The sequence below is a fragment of the Aythya fuligula genome, unplaced genomic scaffold (genome assembly GCF_009819795.1).
Source record: "Aythya fuligula isolate bAytFul2 unplaced genomic scaffold, bAytFul2.pri scaffold_66_arrow_ctg1, whole genome shotgun sequence".
NCBI classification, from domain to species: Eukaryota; Metazoa; Chordata; class Aves; order Anseriformes; family Anatidae; genus Aythya; species Aythya fuligula.
This window is the reverse complement of record NW_022474000.1, coordinates 27,265-52,957: the sequence shown is the minus strand read 5'-3', so window position 1 is coordinate 52,957 and position 25,693 is coordinate 27,265. Positions and strand designations below refer to the sequence as shown.

At 52.1% G+C, this 25,693-nt stretch overlaps 1 protein-coding gene across 4 annotated transcripts in view; it reads left to right on the top strand.

Moving 5' to 3' along the window:
• Positions 1–25,693, top strand: part of BRD4 (bromodomain containing 4) — a 59,587-nt gene that overhangs the window by 9,613 nt on the left and 24,281 nt on the right. For all 4 annotated transcript variants that reach the window (XM_032207265.1, XM_032207268.1, XM_032207264.1 and 1 more), the window contains exons 2-8: positions 4,221–4,314; positions 12,765–12,881; positions 14,011–14,329; positions 15,575–15,712; positions 17,906–18,041; positions 22,415–22,698; positions 23,254–23,613. In XM_032207265.1, the coding sequence (XP_032063156.1) occupies positions 12,862–12,881; positions 14,011–14,329; positions 15,575–15,712; positions 17,906–18,041; positions 22,415–22,698; positions 23,254–23,613 (1,257 nt within the window). In that variant the 5' untranslated portion in view covers positions 4,221–4,314; positions 12,765–12,861. The remainder of the gene's footprint in view (positions 1–4,220; positions 4,315–12,764; positions 12,882–14,010; positions 14,330–15,574; positions 15,713–17,905; positions 18,042–22,414; positions 22,699–23,253; positions 23,614–25,693) is intronic.

Below are 25,693 nucleotides of genomic sequence, written 5' to 3'. Positions count from 1 at the left end.
ACAAGCTGCAGCCCTAAGGGGCTGGGAGAAGGAGGAGTGCTGTGTTTTGTTCACCCCACTGGGTGCTCCCTGCTCGTTTGAGGCTGATTTGGGGCTGGAGCACCTCACGTAGGGCTCCGGGTACCTGCATGCTCAGGTTGAGGGGTCCACTGGGTCTGAACCTCGCCTTGGCTCTGGCCACGGAGCATCGCCCCACTGTGTCCTCCCTTTCATAGCAGATTGAATTCCGTAGTTTTTTTCCATTAATTTCTGGCCCAGTCTAGAATATCCCAACTTGGAAGGGACCCCGAAGGATCGCAGAGTCCAACTCCTTCGGCTTTTCCAGCACCAGAGGCAGTCCCCGTCCTCTAAATACCAGAAATTCCCCACCTGGGGCAGCGAGCTGGTGTGACGGGCTGTCACCACACCACTCTTTGCCCTTGCATCGGCTCTGTTGAAACAGCTGCGTTCTTCTTCTGTTCCAGGTATTGTCTCGCTTCAAAATTGCGAGCAGCCCTCTTGCAGAGGCATTGTGAAGCGCTCCTGCCGCAGAAAATTGCGGTGTTTGCTCTTGAGTCAAAAGGGCCGCGTGGTGTTCATGGCTCGCGCCCCGGATCACCTCGACTGCGGCCGGTTTGTGGCAGAGCTGGAACTGAAACCTGGCTGCGAGGCACAGGCTGGTGCAAACGGCCTTCTGCACAGTCCTCAGGCAGGTGCAGCTTCGTTGAAAAGCGTAAAAAGCGATTATTTTGGGTTTCTGAGCGCTTCGGAGATCTGTGATGGCAGGAGGGAGCCAGGAGCCTGCCCAGGAGCCGAGGCACCGCTAACTCCCGCTTCTCGCGGTGCCTGCTGATGGTTTGGCAGGGTTGGGAGCTTTTCCTAGGAAGAGCCCTGCCCACAGCTCCCGCTGGCATTGCCTGCACGGCCCTGGTGTTGTCGGCGTTGTGGCTGCACCTGGGTTGGCTCGAAGGGAGATCTGGGATCCAGGTGCATTGTCCCAAAAACTCGCAGCTCCGTGTCCCCAAAAGGAGGGCCAAGCAGCTTGGTGCCAGCCGCCTTCTCGGTCAGGTCCTCCTGGTGTCTCCCACCTTTGGTGTTTTTATAATTGCAGCTTTATTTTCTGATTTTTTTCAACTTGGGTGCATGAGGAGGTTGCACATATTCTTGTTTTGAGTAGGGAACAGCCCGGTCAGGGGCCAAAAAGGCACTGGGAACAGGAGCACAGCATGCAGGCGGCTTCGTGCCCTGAAGTCAGCCCCCTCAGCCAGGCAGGCAAGAAATTAAAAGCCTCGATGAGGAGAGAACCTGTTTCAGAAGCGTCCCGCAGGCAGCAAAGCGAGGTGGGTTTGGCGGAGGAGCTGCTCGGGTTTGGGAGCCGAGCCACCCGGCGCTGGCTCCATGCAGGAAGCCAAGCGTGCTGCAGGCTGAGCAGATAAAAAGCAGCACGGGGAATATCCAGGCTGTGTCCTACACCTCCCTCTGGGGCAGAAACGCCGTGACCCATCACCGAAACGCCGCGTTCCCTAGAGAACAGGACACGCTTCCCTTGCTCCCCGAAGCACGCCGTGCTCGGCGTCGGACGCGCTTCTGGACCCAATGCTCGCGTGACCTTGGAGTTTGTGTTGTGCTGCTTATCGCAGGTGGCATCAAGGTGTGGGTTCTCTGTGGAACACGTGTTAACTCTTTCCCCTTTTACTCAGGAGCTGCTTGGAGACTTGTTTCAAGTAGATTTTTTCCCCATTTCTTCGTTCTAGAGAAGCGGGAAGCAGCGATTTAATGTGGATTTAGGCCCAGTGCGTTTCACTTTGAAACCCTGGTGGGGTTTCTTTGCAATAAGGCAGCGCCTGTGTGGTAACAGTGGCGTGAGTTAGCAAAATGCAGTTGTGGAACGTGGAAAACATTGGGGTCTTGTGACCGTTTGCAGCTGAATTGTCTTTTTGTCCTGGAGCTCAACAAATGCCGAGGAGCGCAGCCTTCACTTGCCCGAGCAGCCTTCAGATAAGTCTCCAGACAAAATAAAACTTCCTCTGGCACGACGTCTGCTCGGGGTGTTGGTTTTGACTGACTTCAGAGCTGGCTGGCCTTGTGTGTCGAGCCGGTGCTGATCTGTCCCACTGGGGCAAGAAGCTGGAGCCTCGGCTGTCTGCTTGTGCAGGAGGACGAGCTGCAACCTGGCTGAGAAGAGACTCGAGGAGCAGAGCTGAGGAGTGGTCTCCAGCCTGGCAGCGATGCTCCAGCTGGAAGACGTGGCCTTTCTGAGGCTCTGCCACCCCAATTCTTCTCCAAAAGCCCTCCTCGCCCCGCAGCGAGGCATGTAGGGCATCTCAGCGAGCCAAGGAAGAGCACAAAGCCCATCCTCAGTGCTTGCTGCTGGCCAGGAGCGTGCTTCAGGAGCAGAGAAGGGACCCCAGGGACGTGGCTGCACCTACAGGGTGCAGGGAGCTTCGGGATGCCCGGTGTTGCCGTTAACCCGCCTGGTGTAGCTGCCAAGGTTTGCTAGAACCTCCAACTCTGCACCAGGTGAGTAGTTTTGCCTTCCTGGCTGTATTTCCTCCCACCTGGGAAGCGTGGTAGCGAAAACCTGCTTTCCTTAGGAATTGAAGAAACTTAGAAGCAACATTTCTAAATTTCTAGGAGAGCACCGAGGGCATCGCTGACCCAGCGAGCGGGGCAGTAGCTCCTCCACCCTCACGCCTGGGTTGCTCCCGGTGTTGGGTCCACGCCACAAGCTGTGATTTCCAGGATGGTTGGGTGCTCCCTGCTGGCGTTTTGCTAACGGGGTGGCTTGTCTGGGGCCGGTGTTGCCCTGGAATCAAGAGGGAGGAGCTGCTGCCTCGCATCTGTGGGCCTGCTAGATGATGATTTTGCCTTGGACGTCGCAGGGAAATGCCTCTCACTGTTCTTCCAAGCTCTTCAGTCCCCAGCGGAGGTGGTTAAAGGTTCACCACTCACACCTTGTGCTTTTACAAGCCAAACTAGAAACGTCTGCCCTCGCTGCTGAGGTCAGGTAAGGGCGGGAGCCCTGAAGTGCAGTTTTACTGGTGGAAAGCAGATCTGGGTAGCTTTGGAGGATGGATCTAAACCTTGGTACGGTGATTACTGCGGCTTTCACGCACACCTTCTCATAATGCAACTCTTGCACGAATACCTTGCTGATACCGTAAACATTTTTCCTGATCTTAGCCTTTCTTGGTTGTTTCGGTGTTGATTTTTGTGACAACCATCACACCCTGCTCTTGTTCACATCTTGTGTGTCTGTGTTAATCTCAGCTAAAACGTTTTTGCCTCGAGTTAACGGGATCGCCAGCATGCAAACGGAACCTCTGCATGCAGGATTATCTGATGGAGGGGGGATTCAGTACTGCACCTTGGCCTCCAGCTCGACGTGTCCTCTCTAGATAACAGCAGCCTTCTAAATCGCCTTGTTTTAGTTTGTCTTTGTGGCAAAATGTTAATTTTTTTTTTGTAGGGGTGCCCCATCGGCAGGCACTTGAAGTTTGGTGGGGGCAAGGAGCTGCTGGAAGCTCCTTGGAGGGCCGGTGCTGGGCCAACGCTTTGCTCCCATCACCCTCCAAGAATTTCACGAGAGGCAGGGATGTTTAAAGGGTTCTGGTCTCGATTGCAGTCTTTGTAGTCTTGTTTGTGGGGCTTTTTTGGGCAAACTCTGTGGAAAAAGTGGTGGTTGCACACAGGAGCCGTTACTCATCTCGTGTCGGGGCTGCGCTGCAGCTGGAGGCTCCCTGCAAGCAGCTAGCCCAGGCTTTGGCTGCTCACACATCCGATAAGCGGTTTCAACACCCAGAAAGGGTTTTCTGGACCGTAAAGACCTTGCTGAGCAATCTCTGAGTTACTCGTTCTGGTTTGGGAAAGCTCGACGCTTCCCCGAAGCCTGTGCTGGCTGGGTTGCTGAGGAAGAGGTGTGTGGGGCTGGTTAACTCAAACACAATCCCATTTCTCGGCATGTTGGGACCCTAAAGCACGAGTTGGGGCTGTTGTCTTGCGGGTTGGGGGCCGTGGGGTTGGTTCCTTGCCCTGTCTGTGCCTGCGCCGTGATGCCTTTCCTCGGGATCCTGATGTCTGTGCTGTTGCAAATGGACCGCTGCTTACCCAATTCACCTGATTTTTTTTTTCCTTAAAAACCAAAAACTGGAGACCAAAAGCCAAAGGATAAACACTGCAAAATGAGAGGAAGTTAATGTTTCAGATGTGCTTGAAGTAACACCCGTTTCTTTTCCTTACAGACTTTTCTTTCGGTAGTAGCTTCAAAAATGAAGGTCAGAGGGTTCAGCTGGTGAAGAAGTCCCGAACACCTCGAAGGGTCGACTCTGATTTCAGGTAACTGTCGCAGCAAGTTCCACTACTGTGCAAATCAGTGGGGGGTGGCAAGGTGTGGCTTATTTCCTGCGTTTTGGGGGCAGAAATGTCTCTTCTGGGGCAGTGACGGTGACCAGAAGCCTGATGCGGTGAGCTCAGAGCAGGAGCTGCAGTGGTGTGGGGCCAGGTTCCGTCCTGGTGGCTTTATTACATGGGGGGATTTCAGGCTGCCTCGCTGACGGCAGGCAGGAGAGAAGGCTCGCAGGAGGGACAGGAGCAGCAGAGAGCTGTGAGGAGGGCGTGAGGGTGGTAAGAAGCTCCCCAATTGCGCCGTAAATCCAAATTATCCATCTCTGGTTATTTCTCTGGCATTTTAGAACATCAGACGCACCCTGGAGGTATCCAGCTGCCCCTCACGTACCCGTACACCTTGCATGCTTCTCCACCAAGGCTCTGAGCGGCTCTGGCTGCTGTCGAGCCCACGCTGGCTGCTTCTTGCTCCTCTGGGTGTTTTGGGGTCCTTCTCTTGGGGTTGCTGCATCACCTGGCGCAGGAAAACGGGGCGCAGCCGTAACGCCCTGCGGTGCCTCTTCTCCGAGAGCTCACCGTCCCAGAATTGCTTTGTTTCTGGTAGTTTGCCATCAAAATGCTCGGTAATAAACGGAAAATTACCCCAGGTATCCAACTATTGTTGTTTCGTGACTTCAGCTTTAAAAGTTCCCGGTTGGCTTTGACACCTGAATACTTTGGCACCGTTGGAGTGGGAGGAATATTTACCGCCAGTCGCGTATGGTTACGGCCACGGCCCGGGCACGGCAAGCGATTGGCTTGCTCGAGTCTCCTGTGGGAAAGTCCATGTTTTAAATACGCATGCCAGCCATTCTGCGAATGCTCTGACCTTGGAGCTGCTTTTTTTTTTTTTTTTTTTTTTTTTTTTTTTTTTTTGCTAGCGGGCAGCAAGAAGGAAAATAGGAAAAAGAAACCCTCGCTCTTTCCAGGAAAAGGAAAGGAACGTCTCTTGTAAAGGCTAGGCTGGCGCAGAGGGCATCACATCTCCTTCACTCGCCCTTTTCCTGGAGGGTAGGGAGAATATCTCCCTCAAGTCGTGTCTGGGGGGTGCTTCACACGCCAGCACTGGTGATTAGGGATGAGTGGAGCGGGCAAAAGCTGCTGCTCCTGAGCTGTGGGCTCAGCTCCCTGGTGGAAGGAGGGAGGAGCTGTCACTTGGCTGTGCTGAGGGCGTCTTAGTTCGCCGTGCTGGGTCTTTGTGAAGTCCAGCTCTGCTCCTGAGCCCCTGGTGCTGGTTTACAAGTGAACGCAGTTGCTTTTCACAAATGTTTTTGGTTGCTGGGATCATTCATTTTCAGGAGCAAATGGATCCCGTCCAGAGAATCGCCTTGGTAACTGAACGTGGGTGCAAAGAGGATCTGTTGGAGTTGTAAACTCAAATATGTAACCGCGTCGAGCCAGGAAAAAAGCTGATAAAATATTCACTGCGACTTCTCTGCAGCCTGGCCCAAAAACTGCCTTAAAATTGTGAGGCCGTACCAAACGCAGCCTGCTTGTTTGGAACGCTTCTCGGCTCACAGGGGTGGTGGAAGCGAAAAGCAGCAGCGGTGTGGAGCCTGCTGTGCTGAGGAGGATGCTGGTGGCCCTGTGGGCGAGGAAGGTCTCAGCTGTGAGCCGTCGCCTCGATTTCCTAATGCCCCATCTCTCCTCCAGTTGGTTTTGAAGCACTGGTGTTTGTGAGCCAGCTTGCCATGCGTGTGTCCTGCTCCAACATCCACCCTGAAGAGGTTTCTGTGGATCTTACACAGTGAAAAACCCAAACAAGTGACAAAAGCTGGGCTGGATGCGTGCTGCTGGACGTGGGGTTGGTGTAACTTAGCTCAGTAAGAACTAATTCCTCTCTGGTCTCTCAGGTGTGGCAAAAGCTTTCCTTTTTCCTCTTTTTTTTTTTTTTCCCCTTTTCTTCCAGCAAACTGGAGGCTCTTCGTTGCAGGGACCTCAGCGCTAAGCTGTGGGAGCCGTAGTGCAAAAAGCTGAGGATATTTAAGGTGATGCTGGGTGTGAACCCCCCGCAGACCCCAGTTTGATGTTACCTCACTTCTGGAAGGCTGAGCATAGGCAAGGGCTTGCAGAGAAACAGCGGGGATGAGGAACGGACTGGAGGGAGGATTTTTTTTTTTTTTGGTTCCTGTTGCATGTTTGTCCTGGAACAGAAGGGGAATCCCCAGCACTTGGGATGCAAGAAGAAATAAATCTTCCAGCAGTGAAACCTGCCGTACTCAGGGCCCAGAACCGACCGGAGCAATTCAACGCCCGACCCCGAAGCTCACACCGAACGCGAGCGGCCAGCATCTCAGGCAGCCAGAAGCTGTGAAATTAAGCAGGAAACACTCAAATAACACCCGTGCGCATCCAGGTAGCTGCCGAGGTCAGCGCCCACGTCGGCGAGCGAGCGAGGATTAGGGCTGCTAATAACAGCCTCCTGCAGCATGACCGCTGGAGCGGCTCCAGACAATGCAGTCTGCCCGGTGGCATGAATGCCGCTCTCCCCAGCTGCCTAAATCGGTCAGATGGAAAAGTAATCCTATTTGTGCTTCCCCACTGACACAGATTGCGTAATTAAAGTGGGGCAGATCTGCTGTGAATTTGAATTAACTTTCAGTGTATTCTTTTTTTTTTTTTTTTTTTTTGCTCCCTCGTTTATAACCGAGGTGGGATTGGAACTGTTTGGAGTTACGAAGGGCAGCCAGTGTCCACCGCAAGCTGTTGCTTGAGGGTTTTGTGGTCTCGTAGCCTCCTGTTTCTGCAGGGCATCGCTGGGATCCTGTGGAAACCGAGCTGCACAGAGCTCCTCCAGGATAAGGGCTGCAAATGCTCAGATGCAACTAAATTCACTTAAATTGTGCTTTGCTGCCCGGAACGTGCTTCCTGCTCTGGAAACTGCACCGCTGCAGACCAGAGGAGGTGAGAAGAGAGCCAGGGGGAGCTGCTGGATTGGGTCAGTGCAGGGATCTGGAGATCTCAGCAGTAAGGTCGTGGTGATGGTGGGAGATCTGCAGGCTCCAAACCTTCGCTCCTCAGCCTGCTGGGCTGAGCTCATGTCAGGCGAGGACGGCTGCCCTGTGGATTTGGTTAATCCATGGCAGAACCCAGCCTGCTCTGATGGCACTGTGGGTGTTTCTGAAGCCACTGGTAAGGCAGGAGCAAGAGGAGGAGGTTTTTCCACACCTGTACCAGGAGCATGGGGATTTGGCTCTGCCTGAGTAGTCTCAGGATAAATCAGTCTGATGTAGCTTGCTGGTACGTGAGGTGGGTGTCGCTGTGGCCTTGAGGAGAGTTGGGGAGTTCTGGACTGCTTGAAAAACCCTTGGCATTTATAAAACCCATGGCGTTTGTTTCAGGGATATTTTCAGAGCTGCCTTCAGGAGTGCTCTGCGTTACGGTTGTAGGGTCCTGGTGGCTAAACCCCAAAACGTTGGGTTAACGGAGAACACACTGCTTCCACCAGCTGCTGTGGGAAGTACAAATTTCCTCTGATGTCCCAGCTGGGATATCAGTGGAGTTGGGTAATGACATCTAAAATGTTGAAAGAAGCTGCAGCAGTGACAGCTTCCCCCCTGCTGCCAGCAGCTGCATTATAAGGGGTTCTCCGTGTCAGATCAGTCATGCATCCCCTTCCTGGGCTCAGAGAGAGCAAAATCCTAAAAAAAATAAGGCAAAAAAACTCTCGTGTACCTGCGTGCTCACTGCAGATCAGCCTTTGGGGCTGAGTCATGGTGTTAAACCCTCGCTTACGGTCTCAGTGCAAGTGTTGCAGGGTGAGGTCAAACTTGGTCCTCTTCTGGCTTTCACCCTCTGAACGATGCTGGGAGCCAGTTTCCAAACTGAAACCAGGGTTTGGGCGTTGTGGTGCTCACAGCTGGCCCTGTGTGAGTTATTTCTGTCATCCTGCAGGGCTCCAGGGCACGATCAGCACTCGTGGGCTGGGGCATTGCCTCGGGCACGTAACCAGTGCTGTATTTTGGGGAAAAACACTTGCTGGAAGGCACAAGCGGAGGTGAGAGGAGCAGAACTGCTTCTCCTTTCCTTCTGCTTAATAAAAAGAACCACCTTTAGTAAACTAACCGCGGTTTGATCTTGATTTTTCCCTGTGTAGGAAGTTTGGGGTCTTAATAGAGATCAGTGGCTCAAAAAGAAGCCTTGGAGCTCACTTCAGGTGTTCTTCCTTTGTTGTGAATTGTCTGATGGGGCTAGAGTCTTGTCTCAAAGCTGCTGCTTTTCCCAAAGAGACATAACTTCTGGTCTTCTACCCTCTTCCAGCTTGCTATTGTAGTTCAGTTTACTCTACAGCACTTGCTAGCCAGTGCCCTGCTCCCTTTTCCCTGTCGAGTCCTGCAGAGTCGAGTGATTTCGGTGAGAGCATAGAAACCAACTTCTTTTCCAACCCCTGCATTCCCACCCGGAGAAGCTCCCTGCTTTCCCAAGCTGGGCTTTTATTGCTTTTATTTCTTCAGCCTCAGCTCCATGGTGCGGCCGATGCCCCGTTACCCCCATGGGGGTGTCGTGGCTGAGTTCGGGGTGCTCTGCTTCTCCTAACGGGGCTGATCAGCATCTCCTGGGGCACTGCACAGCCCTGGGGTGGAACAGCCTGGTAGCTGTATGGGAGACACAGACCCCATCCATCTCCATCAGCATTTTACGAGGTCTCTGCAGTGTGCCCAGCTCCCTCCTTTGTTGCTGTCCACCCGGGGAACTTTGCCACTGAATTGTGGTGCAGGAGCCTCAACCCCAGCTCTGGTCGTGTCTTTGAGACGCAGCAGGAGGAGGGGAGGGAGAAATCCCTCTGCAGATGCTTTGCACATGCTTTTAAGCTGGTAGCCCAGCAGGTCCTTGAGGAACAAGTGCTCTCCCATCCATCCTTCCTTCCCCCTTTTTGGTGAGCTTGCACGTAGGGGGAACAAAAATAACATTTATCAGCGTGGGAGCCGGGGGAGCGCATCTGAGGGCTTTTCAGCCGGAACTCGCAGCGTTGATTCGTTGGAAGATGGTTTCGGCAGGGAACACCATGTGCTGGGCACCAGGAGCCTGGTTTTTAATAACAGCAGCAGCAGCTGAGCAGCCGTGTCCCAAAGGGGGGAAGTGGCTGCACTCGCACGGCAGCGTTCAAAGAGCATTTTGCAGGGATGTCAAATGCAACAGGCTGAAAACAGCCTCGAGGAGGCTGTAAAGCGAAGAATTGGGAAGTTAGGAAACATCCAGCTCGCCCCATGCTGTTAAAGCTGGGCTCTCTGCCTTTCCTCTCGTGTATTTAAGGTGCTCATTACATGTGTTGATCCCCTCCTCCTGGCTCAGCAGGGCCAGAACTAAAGGGAGTGCTAGCCACCACAAATTCGATCGTTATTCCCATTGTTCCTTTCAGCTGCTGGATTTTGCAGCCCAGCCTTCTTTTGCAGGGCGTTTGTATGTAACATATCCTGGGCTGGGCTTCGTTGTACGGCCAAAACTGTGTGCTTTAGCTCTGGATCTCAGTTTGCTGTTCCCTTCACTCGTGCACCGCTCTGCACATTTGCTCCTCTCGTTTATTTTCTGTCTGTGCTTTTCCTGCACCACCACCCCGGGGCATGTACGTGCCTGCAGCAAAGCTGTCCTGAAGGCTGGGGCTTGGGCTGGGCGTGAGTCAGAAGTTTTAAATACTGGCTTAGCTCCAGCAATTCCCTTCCTCTGCGTCCCCCTGCCTGAAACCTGGGTCTTTTTTGCTTTAAAACAACTTGAGTATGGCTTGGGAGCGATAAGGCAGGGCGGTGGAGGGACGTGGACTTGGCTCTGGGGTCTGCTGCCCTGCTTCGTGCGCGGGTGCCGGCAGTGAATCAGCGCTTTGGGGTGAGTCACGCCGCCGTCATGTGCGCTTCCAGCCAGGGACGAGGAGAACAAAGCCTGCAGGAGACGGCCTGAAACCGGAGCAGGGAGCACGGGCTCCTGCTGCTGCGCCTTCCCCTTTGAGCTACGGCTCCAATTTGGTCGCTGCTCTGTGCCACATCTGCTCCAGCTCGTCCTCGTGTGCCTGGTGCAGTGGGATGCTCCACGAGACCACGCTGCCTTCCTCCTGCTGCTGAGTTGGGGGCGTCTTAAACCTCACACGTCATCTGAAAGCAGTGCTCACAGTGCATTTTCCCTAAATCAGAGCTTGGGTGCTCTGTCAACAGCCCCAAACCTTGGGGCTGGTGATAGAAACCCGGCCCTGACCCACTGGGCTCGTTGGGGCAGGCACTGAGCTGCCAGCCAGGGCTGTGTTGGGGTGGCTGCTGTGACCAGGCGGTCATCCTCAGCCTGAGTTTTGCTTCTTCACCTTCTTCCTGAAGGCACTGCTCAAAATAAAACCCACTTTCCGCTTCGCTAGCACCCCCCTCGGGGGGCTAATGGCCTCAAAGGAACCCCTGTAAAAACCTACAAGGTCGCTCTGCTGCTTTACAAGGCTCGTTTCTTTGGGACTTTTGTAGAAGCTTAATTTATGGCCTATTTGTTTAGGCGGAGAGGAGGGAGGGGAAGCGTGCTGGAGTGCAGCCTCCTGGCTCTGCTTTGCCCCCTGCTGCCCTGTGTGTGGGTCTCAGAGTGTTTTTGGGGTCGGTCACTGCCATAACGGGAGCAATCCCTTTGGGATTTCATCCTGCTCCTGGGCCTGCCCCCTCTGTTCATCGCCCTCCTCCTGCTTTGGTCGGAGCCATCGCCCTTCCCACCTCGAGCAGCGCATGGCTAAGGAGCAGCAGTGTGTGGATAAGGAGCAGCAGCGTCTTCCTTGCCTCTGCTGCCCTCTTGGAGCAGCTGCCCTCCACCACTTGGGGTGTTTTTAGGGTGTTTTTCTGCCACCCTAGCCCTTCACAGCCCTTCCCTGGCCGAGCTTTTGCCAGCCTTTCAGTTCCCCAGTCACCTCCTCAAGCATTTCTTCCTTCCTCTGCTTCTCCCTGACAGCTTTGTCCTCGTGCAGGATCTCTCCCCACCTTCCTCTTCCTTCGCAGCGCCTAAATTCTCCGGAACAATTTCCATCCTGCTCCCCTCGGCGGTGGGTGATGAAGAAAACCCTTCCCTGGGAGCTGGATCCCTGCCTCGGTGCAGCCTGGCACTACCCTCTGCCGGCTCCCGCGCCGCATTACAGCCCCGTCCCGGCTCCCAGGGCTGCCAGAAGAGGACAGAAAATCATTTTTTTTGCAGCCAGAGCTCAACAAACTCAACCACGTGGCTTGGGGGAGCGCACACTGCCCAAATTCGAGCCGCCCCACGCTCGATAGCATCTTGCTGTGTGGCGGAGATGAAATGCAATCTGCCCCCCTTCGGGGAAATCAGGCTGGAATGCGCGATGAGCTGATAAGCACAGAGCAAGGGGAGGAGAAGCTGCCTGCGATCTTCTTGCCCACTGGCCTGAAACAACCCTTCCCGGAAAGCCACCCAGCGCTCAGGGCTGCTTTTCCTGCTGCGTGCTTCTCCTCATCTCATCCCCCCTTTATTTACCGTCACGTGTAAGCTTGTGGGGTGCTCTGGTGGCAGGAACATGGCAAGCATTGCTCCAGGTTTTCACAATGCCATAAATCACCGAGAAAGCACAGCGTGGAGTAAGGTGCTCTGCCTCTTAGCAAGGCGTCCTGCTCACAAAACGTTGTGGTGGTGATCCCTCGGGGAGTTCATCCTCTGTATAACTTGTATTAACACCCACAGCCCGAATATATAATCAGTAATACAGGTTTCACCTCACTGGATGGTAAAGTTGGGGTTCACACCCTCCATCCTGCTGCTCTTCGCAGCTAACTGCGGGGACGGGGCTGCAGTCAGCTCTCCAGCATCGGTGTTCTGGGCCCAGGAATGTTCCCTGTCCCAATCCCTGCGTTGTTTTAGGGAGAGGTGGAAGCAGGACCTGGGAACACCCTGACCACACGCAGCAGCACGGGTGATTCTGTGGTATTTGGGTAATAATGCAAGAGGAGAGACTCAAAGCATCCCTTAGTGGCGAGAGAGGGCGAAGGAAGGGTGGAAAATAGTGCATTTCCAGCTAACCTGTTTAAAAAGTGCAAAAGGAAGAAATTAAACCAGTTAGGATGTGTTTTCCCTCGTCTTTAAATAAAAATAAACCTTGGCTTCCTCTTACAGTTGGCTCTTGGAGAGCTGGTGTAATAGGGAACAAAAGGAAGACACCTGATTGTAGGTCTTGGGGTGATGAATTTGAGGAGGGAACTTTCCAAAAAGGTGGAGGGTGCCTGGGGAAGCCTCAAAGAGCAGTGCCTGTTCCTTGTCCGCGTGTAGGTGTCTAAATGTTCGCAGTGATTGAACATCCAGGTGTCTGCGGGCTCCTTTGCTCTGCTGAGAGCCAAAAACGGGCGATTTGTGTAAAGAAAAATACAGTTCTCTGGAGGTAGCCTTCGTTTCTGATGCCTTCCGTTGATGCCTCAGATTAATTGCTTTGTTTGTTTCATCAGATACCGTATCTAAAGGCATTTGTGCCTGAAGCCACGGAAGATAGATGGACAAGCCAAGCAACTTCTGACTCTGCATCATTTTCTGGGGCAAAGTTATATGGCAATGTATCCTACAAGGTAACGTAGCCCCTGCAGTGAGTAAAGAGGGATTCCTTTGGCTTGGCTGCTGGGTGATAGGAACAGGGCCTCGCTCCTTCCCCACCACCCTCACATCCGACCCAGAGGGATCAGCACAAACCCAGAAGCAAAATTCAAGGAATTTTGCGAAGAGCAAATCCAAATTGCCTCCAAAATCACGTCACCTTTGAGTCAGGTCTCCCCCAAGATGGGTCCACGTTGTTACTGACGATTCCTTCCTCAGCTTCCCTAGGTGTCACTCGAAACCGGTGAACAAAGCTCTCATTTAACTCAAGTCTTGCACAAAATGTGTTTTTGTCTTCTCTGATGGCTTAAAGTGTGCTATGTTGGCCCAGCGTGACGTTACTGTCACTTCTGGCTATGTGCACGGGAAGTGTTGTCCCTGGAGGGATGCCTTAGAGTCAGCAGAAATGTCTTTTTACCAATTTTTATCAACTTTCTGGTCTTCAGGACGACGTTAGAATTCCCTGCTTCGAGCAGATAACATGCATGCCCCGCGCAAGCAGGTCTGCCTGCTCTATAATTCAGCTGAAGCATGCCGGGGAAGTTTAACGCTCGCTTAAAAGAACAAATTGAGCAGCAAATTTGGGGGGAGCGGGCGTGGTGGTGGAGCTGGGAGGAGCTGCAGCGCTCTGGTGAGCTGAAATGGGGTAAAACTCAACGTGCTGTGCTCCTCCAGCCAGGGTGCTGTAACGAAGGGCTCGCTGGTGCTGCCTTAACTTCTCTGCTTGTGCAGACGAACCAAACCTTTCAAAAAAAAAAACTGTTTTTTTTTTTGGCTGGAGCCGAAACTCCGTGTTCTGGGACACCTGCAGAGTGCTGGTGGGGGTTGTGCTCGTTTTAGCCTTGTAATTGAGAAAATTCAGTGAGGCCACGGCCGCTCCGGAGCCCTCACTGAGCAGAAACAAGGATACACGTCAGAATGCCCATTAGTACCCCAGAATCTAGAAACCTGACAGTGTTTGCTGGGTGACACCGTGCCAGCATCCCTGGGCACCCGTGGTGCCTGAGCCAGCCTCTGAAAGTGCCCCGGGTTTGTTTTTAAGCAGCGCCTCGCCGTAAAAGCCAGCTGGGAAGTGACCCGTGCGCGGTGCCGTTGTTTTTGCAGGGTGTCTGGTGAGGAATGCAATGGGATCAATAGCATGTCTGCGGAGAGCGGCCCCGGGACGAGACTGAGAAACCTGCCGATGATGGGGGATGGACTGGAAGCCACCCAAATGTCTACGACGCAGGCGCAGGCGCAACCCCAGCAAGGCAGCACCGTCGGCGTCAACCCCCCTCCGCCAGAGACCTCCAACCCCAACAAGCCCAAGCGCCAGACCAACCAGCTGCAGTACCTGCTCAAGGTGGTGCTCAAGACGCTATGGAAGCACCAGTTTGCGTGGCCTTTCCAGCAGCCCGTGGACGCTGTCAAGCTGAACCTCCCTGTGAGTAGAGGTTGAGCGAGCAGCCCGAGTTTCCCCTCGCGTAACGGTGGGAGGAACGGAACCGCGCGCGTCCGCCCTCCCTCCAAAATCTTTTAAGAAAAAAGCCCTGAGGGGCCAGACGCCGTTCCTCCAAAATCCTTTAAGAAAAGAACCCCGAGAGGCCAGACTTTGGGTGGTTCAGCTCCTGATCTGGCTTTTACAATCGGGAGCAGCCCCTTCCTGGTTAGGGACAAAAGATGGTTAAGCAATAAATCCCTCAGCTCGGGTTCTGCCTTGCTGGTCCCGAAGCCCCCACCATGTGTGCCTTGTGCAGTTTGGTCCCTGTCCCTCCTGGGCAGGAGGATTTGGAGAGCAGAACCCAAGGAGCCAGCAAAAAGCACAATTTTGAGCCAGCTTCCTGTAGTAAATCACGACATCGTATCTGCTGCGTGTCTGGATCCTGTTGGTTCCCACCAGAAGAGATTTGTTCCTCTCCAGAAGCTCTCCTTTGTATGACGTGCCTCTTTTTTTTTTTTGTAACCTGCTACAATAACGCCCACTTCTCATCTGTTTTACCTTGAAGATGTAATAAATATATAATCCATTGCCTGAGCATCAGGTGATTTAATTTCTGTGCAGTGGGAACAATCTCACGGCTGCATTGACAGATCGCTGGTTCTATAGCAACAGACTTTCAGCCCCTTTTTCTAAAACACAGTGCCTAAAATAGAAACACCTTCCCGTGTATTATCTGGATGCACTTAACAGGCTCGAAGTAAATCTGATTTCCCCGCTCCTCCGTCTGTTACTGCATCAGGCGTGTGACCTGTTGCGAAGGGTCATTTGTTTCAGATTTTGGGAAACTGTTTGGCTCTGTTATGGCCCAAAAACTCACTTTCTGTGCTTTTTTGTGCCTCTGTCTGCTGAAGGGTAAATTACTCGCCAGTGAGGCTGCTGTGCTGAGTTACAAACACCTTGCTCCAGCACAGCAAAACCACTGATAGCCTGTTTTACCTTTTCCTACCCACAGCAGACTGGGATACAGGCTAAAAAGTGTTTTGTGGGGTTTTGCCTAATGTTTAATTATAAATCACAGCTGGAAATTAGCTGGTGGGGGCTAAAAAAAAAAGAAAAATTGAGGAGGGATGGGGAGGAGGGAGCTGGGTTTGGAGAATCTAATCCAGGTGGGCTCCATGCTGGTCGAGATGTCCGTGGTGGTGATGTTTTTGGGTGCCACGCTGACTCATGCCTCTTTGCCCTTTGCAGGATTATTATAAGATTATTAAAACTCCTATGGATATGGGAACAATAAAGAAACGCTTGGAGAATAACTACTACTGGAACGCTCAAGAATGTATCCAGGACTTCAACACGATGTTTACAAATTGCTACATCTACAATAAGGTACAAGAAGTTTCTGAAAATGTATTTTCTGTGGGAATCCTCCGTTCTCATTGTACCAGCTCAGAAATGCTTGCATTTGTATTTCTAATGGTCCTTAAAGGGAACACCGAGATCAGTTTCTTTAGAAAAACAAAGGGGATTAAGCTGGTGGTAGTTCAGGCACATCTGTCTTGTGCAGAGAAGCAAGGCAGGGACAGAGCTGGCTTAGCAGCATTCCCTCACAAAAGAATCAGTGGAGACAAACAGGTCAGATGTAGTTTGTTTTACAAATCGCTTTTAAAAAAGGAAAAAGAAATACTTTTTCTTGGGATATGACTTGAGCAGAGCCACAAGTGTGATCAGACAAATACTTGGAAGCAGCCTTGTAGGTCTGTCTGTCCTCCTTATTTTCTGTAGCTTTGTTAAAAAGCCATCTGGGTGGTGTGAAACCCTGAAGTGTGATGGTGGAGAATAATAAAACATCGATATTCAGAGCAGTGTGTTGGGTTTTGCTGTGCCTGGCTCTGGCCTCGCAATGCACTGTAGAAGATTTCCTTCCAGACCAAGAAACAGCTTTGTAAACACTTGTGCAAATGTCTGGGGTGCAGGAAGGAGCATCTCGAGCAGGGTGTTTGCCACAAATGGTGGTGGTGTTATCAGAGACCAAGTGGTTTTGGTACTCCAGGAAGATGGGGAATCATCAGATTCTCCAAGACTGAAACGGGCAGATGTCAGCTGCACTGAGCACAGGAGAGGCAGCTCGTTACCGTGCTGAGTAACACGAGAACAGCAAACACAAACCACAAGTTTACTGCTGGCTTCAAAACGAAAGGCAGGGAGATGTGGTCAGAGCGCCAGGCTTTCCTCCAGCGTTCCCTGCCTGCCTCCGTCCTTCCCACGGCTTGCCTGAGCGGCTCAGTTCCCTTTCGGTTCCTGCTCTTCTGTTTCTCCCAGGTCTCCTCTCTGGCCCTCAGCCTCTCCCTGTTGCTTCACCCCTGCATGGTTTGACCTTTTTCTCCTCCTCCCCTCAGAAACGTTGCACAAGACCTTGTCCTACTTTGCTCCCAGTGCACCGTCGTTAGCAGAAGTGCTAACGAAGTGCTAATGGCAGCAGCTCCCGTGGTTCCTTTCCTCCATCCTTGATTACCCAAAGTCACTTCTTTCTGTGCTCCTCTGTCCGTAATGACTACTACAGGCCACTTCTCCAGGTTTGCACACCACCCACACTCTCTTTAACCACATAACAACTTCTGACCCTTACATTACTGGGCATGTTTGACTTTCTTTGGGTTTAATGTTTTTTTTTTGGTCTTGTTATGGTCCTTCAAAATCATGCCCTTGGCCTTTGCCTTTTCCGCTTTGAGCCAGCACGATGCAACTTGAGTGGGGCTCTTGGAGGCTTCAAATTATTCTCACACACTTCCTTATTCTTTGCTGCCACACACTTCCATGTTTTCCCTGCTTTCCCCTTGCTTTTCCCCTGATAACCCCAGTCTTCCCAGTTCTCCGTTGGCCTCCCCTGGCCAATCTGTCCCGTCAGCAAGTGCAGTTTTAACTGTCCTTGTGCTGATCCACGGGGCTGGGGCTGTCTTTTCTTGTTCATTCATCATCTTCTCATCAATCCAGGCTCTTGTTCTCTTGTCGCATGCCCTTCCCTCGCTGCCTCTTTTTCTCACTGTCAGCAAAACAAGGCAAAAAGACTTCAGACCAAGATCCAGTGCTTGTTTCTCCCACTCTTCCCCTCCGTTGGCCCTCCTCCCTCTGTTCAGAAAGCAGTCGGTGCTACAGACAGGTGAGGTCAGCTCACTCCAAAGTGTATCTGGTTGTGCTCTGTGTTAGCTCCCTGCCCATCCCCTGCTCTAAAATGCTTTAGGGCAAGGACTCTTCTGTATGTTGAGGCTCGGGGCAGTATCCCAACAGAAATAGCGCAAAGAAAGGTAGAGATGCTCTAAAGTAAGGCTCCGGGAATTACTCAGCTGGGAAATGGTAAGGATTACAGCATCCAGCCTGAGCTTCACATCTCTCCTTTGTCTCACAAAAGTTGTTCTGAAATGTTTCTCTTTCTCTTTTCTTTAATTTGCGGTTATGATTAATGTTAAATGGAGAAAAGCATGAGCAAAATCTTCAAAGCAACGTTGATTCGTTTAGATTCTAGCAGTCCTCTCTCTGTAGATGTGTGCCTTGCCTAATTTATTGTATCTGTTATTCATCCAGCCAGGAGATGACATAGTCTTAATGGCAGAAGCTCTAGAAAAGCTTTTCCTGCAGAAAATCTCCGAAATGACCCAGGAGGAAACTGAAATCGTTATAGCCCAGACAAAAGGAAGAGGACGCGCGCGGAAGGAAGCAGGTACGCTGCTCGCCCTGCCGTTGCATCGCGTTTGCCATTAAGCCATGCTCACTTCCACACCACGTGTCGTGACCATGAGTCCCCACATACAGACCTGGCTCATCCTGCTTAAATTGGGGTGTTTAATTGAGGGGTGAAAGCCCACCAGGGCTCCACGGGCTGGCTGCGGTCATCGGTGCTCACAGGGTGCCTTGCTCTGTGGAGTAGGGGCCTTGAGAGGGATCTCGAGCTGGGGGGGAAGGAGCGTGGCCACCCAAGGCTCTCTCATGTGTGCGTGAGACTCTTGTTGGTGAAAAAGAAGGACTCTGCGGTGTCTTGAGACTCCCTGGCCTGTGGCTTCTTTCCTTTTTGGGGGGCAGAGGAGTGCTGGGGACAGTTTTGGCAGTGATCAGAGCACTGCTGAGGCACCCGCGTGGCTGGGAGCAGTGAAAGGTCGTTGTTCCCCGCCTGCCCAGCAAGGTGAAAAGCTGAGAACCAGAGTCAAAATATTTCAGTTGTACGGGCAGGAAGCTGAGGGGGATTACGAAATACCACTCACAGTGCCTCTAGGGTAAATGACAGCTGTTAAAGTAAAGGAGCAGCACGCACGCTGCCCTATCAGATCTCTGAGTTTTACACTGCTTTCCCTGTACCTCCGGATGTACTCAGTGTTGTAAAACAAAGCCGCGTTCTGCCCAACAAGAATCGGTGACTGCAGAGCTGAGAATTGAGGTTGAAAAGCTGCAGCTAAAGAATGATGACTGGGAAACGAAGGCTTTGCAGCGATGGGAATCCTCACGTGGGCAGCAGCGGAAACCAGTTGCAAGCATCCTGACGCACTGACGTTCTCCTTGCACACATGCAGACTCTTTTGAGTTGCAGTTTTCGTAGTTTGTTCCTTAATTTTGCGGTGATTGTGGACACACTGTGTGTGTTGGCACTAAAATAACTCGGCGTCCTTTAAAAGGATGCGTTGCCACATGCGCTAGTCCCTGAAGTGGAGTTCACTTTGTGCAGACCTGCCTCTGCTCCCCTAAAATCCCAGCTGAGCCCTTTTTTGGGGGCTACTCCCATTTTCCGACCTGTAGCTGGGCTTCGGCCAGGGTGAAATTCCAGCCCAAACGCTTGAGGCCCTGCACAAAATTGAACTCTGCAGCATGTTGAAAGCCATTTAAAAGTTACAAATCAATAAAATTACATTCTGTGGTTTTGTCTGTGTACATCTTAAGACTTAATGATATATTTTTTTGTTTGTTTTTTGAAGCTTTTTTTCCTGGATTAGTAAATTATGGGACCAAAAGGTCCCATTGTTCTCATCCAGTCCAGTCCTCTGCCTGCTACGTAGTGTGAAAGAGTAGCACCAACACCGCCTCGCTTAGAAGTCTGTCTTGTAGAAGAACATCTAAAATAGAGTGGAAAAAAAAATCTCTAGTGGCACTTTTGAGGAGTTTGCTAGCTAGTTGCCACGTTACATATTTTTTGTAATATGTCTCTGCTCTAAACCCTGAACCGCTGTCTCCTCTTTAAGTAACTTTGTTCTATTGAAGGCTCCTGTGTTTTCAAATCTGTGTTCTCTGTAATAACCGGCTTCTCTCGCTATAAGGAATGTTTCCAATCTCTTAGTCCTCCTTTACAGCTCTTCTATGAACCCTCTCCAGTTTTTCACATAAATAACTGTGGACACCATAACTGGACATAGATGTGACTGCTACTAGAATACTGTGCCAAAAGCAGAGGTAAAATAGCCTTCCGGATTCCCCTGTTTACACCTCAGGGATTTCATTAGTTCATTTTTGGCCATAACATCACCCCAAGAGCTCAGCTTCAACCGATTACCCACCATGACCCCATAGTCTCTTCCCGACGCAGAGTGAGACGTCCATCCAGCGGGGCCGCGCCGCGTGCCTCGGCCTGCCAAGGCGCCAGATCATTCATAACGGGGCTGAAAGCATCCCGGCCATGACCGATCTCAGCGGCACCCCCATCAGAAAGCATGTTCACTTGGGTTTGGAGATCCAGCTCTTGAGTTAACATGTCTCACGTCGACCTTGTGCCATCCTCATTTCTCTGACCAAAACCGCTGTGCCATACCGAGGCGATTGCTTTATCAAAGTGTCACGCGCAGGAGAACGCCATTGGAGAGCTTGCAGTGGCACCAAAAAGCTGCTCAGCTGCTTTGCTCCCATTTATTTACTGTCCGTGAGCTTGTGTGAGCATCCCTTAACCTTTCTGGACTGCTTTGTGCTGTGAACCTTCGTGGCAGTCCCGATCCTTCCTCAGCCTCGCTGTCAGACTGATGGTGCTGCGATCAAACGGGCCATTTTCTGAGGTTTTGAGCGAAAAGCAGCGGTGGCGGCCCAAGGAGCTCCATGGGCAGCCCTCAGAGGGCACCAGGGAGTGTAGAAGCCAAAGTCTGACCTCAGGGGTTGCTGTTGGAGCTGCTGTGCCATCAGCAGCAGTACTTCCTAAGTCCCTTCAGCCTTTTCTGCTTGTTAGTTGTCGTCTTTTCATACCAAAGGGACTTACCTTAGGTGTCTTTTTTGCTGAAAACACCGAAAGAAAAAAAAAAAAGTCACAAATTCTAACATCTGGGACTGCTTTAATCATCGGGGCTTTATGCGTTTTTCCTTCCCTTTGCAGTTTTCCTCTGCTTTCCACTAACACGCCTTCACTGCTAGCAGCTCCTTGGCCACAGGGAGCAGATTTGGAAGCTGACTGATGGATTTTTTCCTGCACGAGACGTGTGACCCAAACACAATCGTTTGCATTTGAGATTTTTTATTGCTTTTTTTTTTTTTTTTTGGCACTCTCCCCCATTTCTCTCTACCCTGTTATTGCGTTCTGACCACGTGGGCAAGGAGAAGCGATGCCACTCGCTGAGGACGCGTGCTCTGTGAGCTCAGCTCACATCAGAGCCTTCGCCTCTCGTTGTACGAGCTCTGCTTCAGCTCGGGGACTGGTGGGTTCAAAACATGCTGGAAAAATGATGCCTACCAGGGTTTTTGTGAAATAACCCGTTTGCGTTAGGAACTTCTGTGAGGCAGGAGGCGAATCGTGTCCACTCTACCCGGACATACCGCTGCCCAGCTGCCCTCAATCGTATCTGTGAGTAGCACATGCGCTGGAGGACGCGCTGTCACTTCCCAAAGCTCGTTCCTGGTCCTGGCAAAGCACAGGAGCGTGGTCATGGCTCTGCTAGGAGCTGAAAGCTCCCAGGTTTGTGCTGCCAGCAGGCTGCAGTTTCTTTTCCGCGGATGTAAGCTCAGCATCTCGCCTGTTACCACGCCACATTTCTCCGGTGGGATCACAGCCGCTGCAGCTCCCGGGAGCAGGTCTGGCTGCAGCTCTTTTCTTAACAAAAGCATTTTGGGGATAGCCCTGGAAGGTCTGTTTGGTGGTCCAAAAGGCACGATACGGTGAGCACCCGCTGACGTATCCCTCATGGGAGATTCTCCCCGGTGAAAGAGCAGCCAAAACCCAGTCCTTCTGGATGGGTACAGCTCAAGAGCCTGGCTTTCCCTTGGGCATACGACTTCAAGGCCTCTCAGAGGGCCGTTTGATACCTGGCAGGAGGTGCTCCTGTAATAATGAGCCGCTGCTACCAAACCTCCTGCGGGACTGGGGACTTGGGGCTGGATCTGGCTTTGCTGATGCCTCCGTCTTGCGCTGCGTCCCGGCCAAGCATTGCTGCTTGGAGGGCGTTTCTCAATGCCTTCCACCGAAGAGTTTGGAAACTTACTGGGAGCTTTGCCCTGCAAAGAGGCAGCAGCTCCGGTCTTCCCCGGTGCCAGGGCCAGCGCTGATGTTTCCTGCTTTCCTGTCTGGTGTCTGAACCTCTGTGGTTGCTCTGTGTTTGATGTGATCTAGCGATGAGTTTGCTTGCTAGCTATCAGGAGAGATTTCCCCAGGATGGAAGGGGTTTGGAGGAGTTGAGCCACCAACCAGTAAGAGACTCCCGCTCTTGATAACAGAGCATGGTTTGGCTCCAAAATTAGAGTCAAGAACCATTGCCTAGGACAAAAGGGTAGGCAGGGGAAGATGATAACGCTCTGCTCCATACCCTGCCTCCCCAAAATCTTGTGTAAGGAGAAGGGGAAGAGAGGAGAACGCCTTTGGCCTGGTCCTTGGTCCTTTGCTGAAGTGGTTTTGGTACAGTTAGGTCCTGAGTTTCTTCACCATTTCACCTAGCAAGCTGTACAAATACTTCTCATTAAGGAAAACGTGATGATTGTTTGTCCCTGACTGGTTGCTCAAGAACAGGATCTGCAAAGTATTAATTATCTAACGAGCAATACTGTTTTAAGTGGCGAGAGCGCTCCTTGTGAAACATTGTTTTCCCGTTAAAGTGATTAAGTTGGAAGCGAGAAGCAACGCTTTTTCTTTTCTTTTGGCAGTGACATCCAAGCCAGGATCATCGACGGTACAGAATGCGACCCAGGCGGCGTCCCCGGCGCAGACGCAGGCTCCGCAGCAGAACCTCCAGTCCGCGCAGACGACTCATTCCTTCCCTTCTGTCACCCCCGACCTTATCGTCCAGATGCCAGTAATGACGATGGTGCCTCCTCAGCCTCCTGCGCCGCCTCCACCGGCCCCCCAGGCCCCCGCTCCGCCGGCCCCGGCCCCCCAGCCCATCCAGCCTCACCCTCCCGTCATCCCCACACCCGCTCAGCCCGTGAAGGTGAGTGGTTCCTATGGCTGGGGCTCGGGATCGGGGTGGTTTGGTGCCTCAGTTGGGTAGGAAGAGCTGCAGCGCCGGTGTCTGTGCCAGGTCTCCACTGCTGGAGTTTAATTTGAAGGCAAACGACCACAATTTGGTCAAAAGATTCCTGTTTGGAAAAGGCTTCCTCCTCTCTGTTGAGTAGAAAAGGAGCTTGTGGGGGGACCCCTTTTAGACACAAGTTAGTCAGCACAAATTCCACCCAGCCTCGCGTGGAATTCATCCTCTTGAAACCTTCCTTATTTAAGCCCTACGTGACTCAGGACAAAATCTCAGCTTACTGAAGTGACTCACGCTCTTGACCTTTCTTGGTACTACAGAGCTAATCCGTGTGGTGTTCTGCAGAGCTCGGTGCAGACAGACAGTATCTCGAGTATTTAGGGAAAGCCTTCCAACTTCCACCCCGTTGCGCTGCCTCTGTGCTGCAGCTTGAGCCCGGGTCGTGCTACGAGGAGCACAACTCAGTCGAAGACGACGTACGGCCCTTGGTAATCCTGATTTCTTTCTTGCTTGTAGACGAAAAAAGGAGTGAAGAGGAAAGCAGACACCACAACACCGACGACCATTGACCCAATTCATGAATCCTCATCGCTGCCTGCTGAACCCAAGTCCACCAAGCTGGGGCCGCGGAGGGAAAGCAGCCGACCGGTGAAGCCCCCGAAGAAGGACGTCCCAGATTCCCAGCAGCACATGGTAGAGAAGAGTAGCAAAGTGTCCGAGCAGTTAAAATACTGCAGCGGCATCATCAAAGAGATGTTTGCCAAGAAGCACGCTGCCTACGCCTGGCCCTTCTACAAGCCTGTGGATGTAGAAGCACTGGGACTGCACGACTATTGCGATATCATTAAACATCCCATGGATCTGAGCACCATCAAAGTAAGCTCAGCTTCGCGGGAGGTGTGGGGAGGTCGGGGGCTTGGCGGGGCATGGATCACACAGGAGATGACGCCTGCACGCCCAGCACCTTCAGATGTCTGCCAGGCTTTTTTCAGCCCTGGGTTTCTTGTACATTTGGTCCCTCTTGTTTGTCTGTAATCATGACATTTGGAAAAAAAAAAACAAACAACCCATCATCCTTCCAGAAGGGCTCTTAGGAAACGCTTGCCTGTTTTGTTCTGTTTTGTTTTTTTTTTTATATAGAAAATTTCCATGACTGTCTAAATCTACGCTTTCTGTTCTTAGCCCAGGAGATGGCCTCAGAGAGCATAAATTACACTAATAAGGGAATTGGATTTAAAACAAAACATTTTGTATTCTCTTAAAATAAGGGCCCGTGTTCCTGAAGGTGTCTGAATCAGCCTTCTGTTCAGCAGAGGTAGGTTCTGCTGCCGATAGGCTGGCGTCATGGATTTGAGAAATGTGTCTTCAAAGTAACCCACATTTGCACTTGAAGCATTAATTCATTATTTACAAGCCTTTTACTTCTCAGCTCTGTGATGAACTCACCTGCAAGCAGCTAAAGCTTAGGGCCGAGTCCTGCTTCATCCAATTTGGGATTGCATTTTACAACGAGAGGAGGGAATTCTTCCTTCCCGCAGCCTTCTCCTTACTGAGGTTATGCCAGGTCTGTGTGGGGATTTCAGCTCTTCCTTCGCTGTTGCGCTCAAACCATTTTGCTGAAGGGTGACTTAGGAGCACGTTTCTCTTCCCTCCTGTTCCGTCGAAGGAGTTGCAGTGGCAAAAAAACATTTTCAGCCTCGCGTTTGGGATCTTTCTGAGCCAGAGCTTGGGAATGCGTTATGAAATTCTTCGCTTTGGCTCAGTAATGCAAGCACGGTCCAGGCTGATAGGCACATACCGTGCTGCCCAGAGTAATTGCCACCTGGCTGCGTGAAATGAATTGCTGATGCTGGCTCCGGGCGCCGGTGGCCAGATGTTTCCCCTCTGCAAGCGCGCCATCAGCTTCGGCTTCCCTCTTGGCAAGCGCAGCAGAGCAGCGAGCGAGCCCTCGGGGCTGTGCTCTCCTCATCTCCAGCGGACAAAAACCGAGTCCATCAGCAGATGGTGCAGGCAAGTGTTGATAAATCAAGATCTTCACGCTCCTTGGCTTTGTACCTTGGCGCTCACGTCCCGTTCAGTAATACACAGAGGCTCATTTCCAGCCGTGAAGCTTTGTAGCTCAGGATGCTTGCCCTCTGACGGACAGCAGGCTGCAGGGCTGCCTTGCAGAACCCCCCAGCGCTGCAAACAGAGCGCTGGTGGTATCGCCCTGCGCCTGTCTGAGCTCACCCTTGGCAGACATCACCGAGACAGCTGCTCGGCTTTCTCCGTTTGCTTGTTTTCAAGTTCAGCTCCTCTTTCCCAGAGAGTGCGTGAGATCTGCGCGGGGCATGGGAAGCCTCCGTGCTCAGCTGGCGTCGCCCAGTGCTCCCGGCTGGATGCAGCACCATCATTTCAGCCTCTGCCAGAGGCATTAGAGCAGATCTGGTTCCTCCTAGGTCAGGTGTCGGCATCCCATTCTGCAGAGGTCGGCTTTCTTCCAGGGTAGGGAGGCTAGATGGCAAGCTTGGGAACCCCAAAAAGTAGGCAAGGCAATTGAATCCTGTCCACTGAGTCTTAGCCTCGATCAAAGCTCCTTTTTCAGCTGGCTTTTGAGCACAACCAGCTCTTCCTCCCAGGGAATCCATCTGAGCAGAGCTGGTTTTTGCTAATAAATGGCCTTGGGGGTGCGCGTGGAGGTTTAGTGCCCGTAGGCCAGACAGTGTCAGGGTTCAGTGGGTGATCCTGGCTGCGAGCACTGCTTCTCTGATACATCCAGCACCAGCATTCGTTGTCATCTGAAGGGGGCCTGAAGGGCACATCGTCCCCTCTTGAACACACCCTGAGTTATCCTTAAAGATGCCCCCAGTCTGCTCCTTTATTTTTGTCAACCTGGTGCGATTCTTCCTTATTTGTCCCAGTGCAGGGAGAGGCTTGGGCTTCCCGAGCCTCCACGGGTGCCACGGTGCTGTTTGCG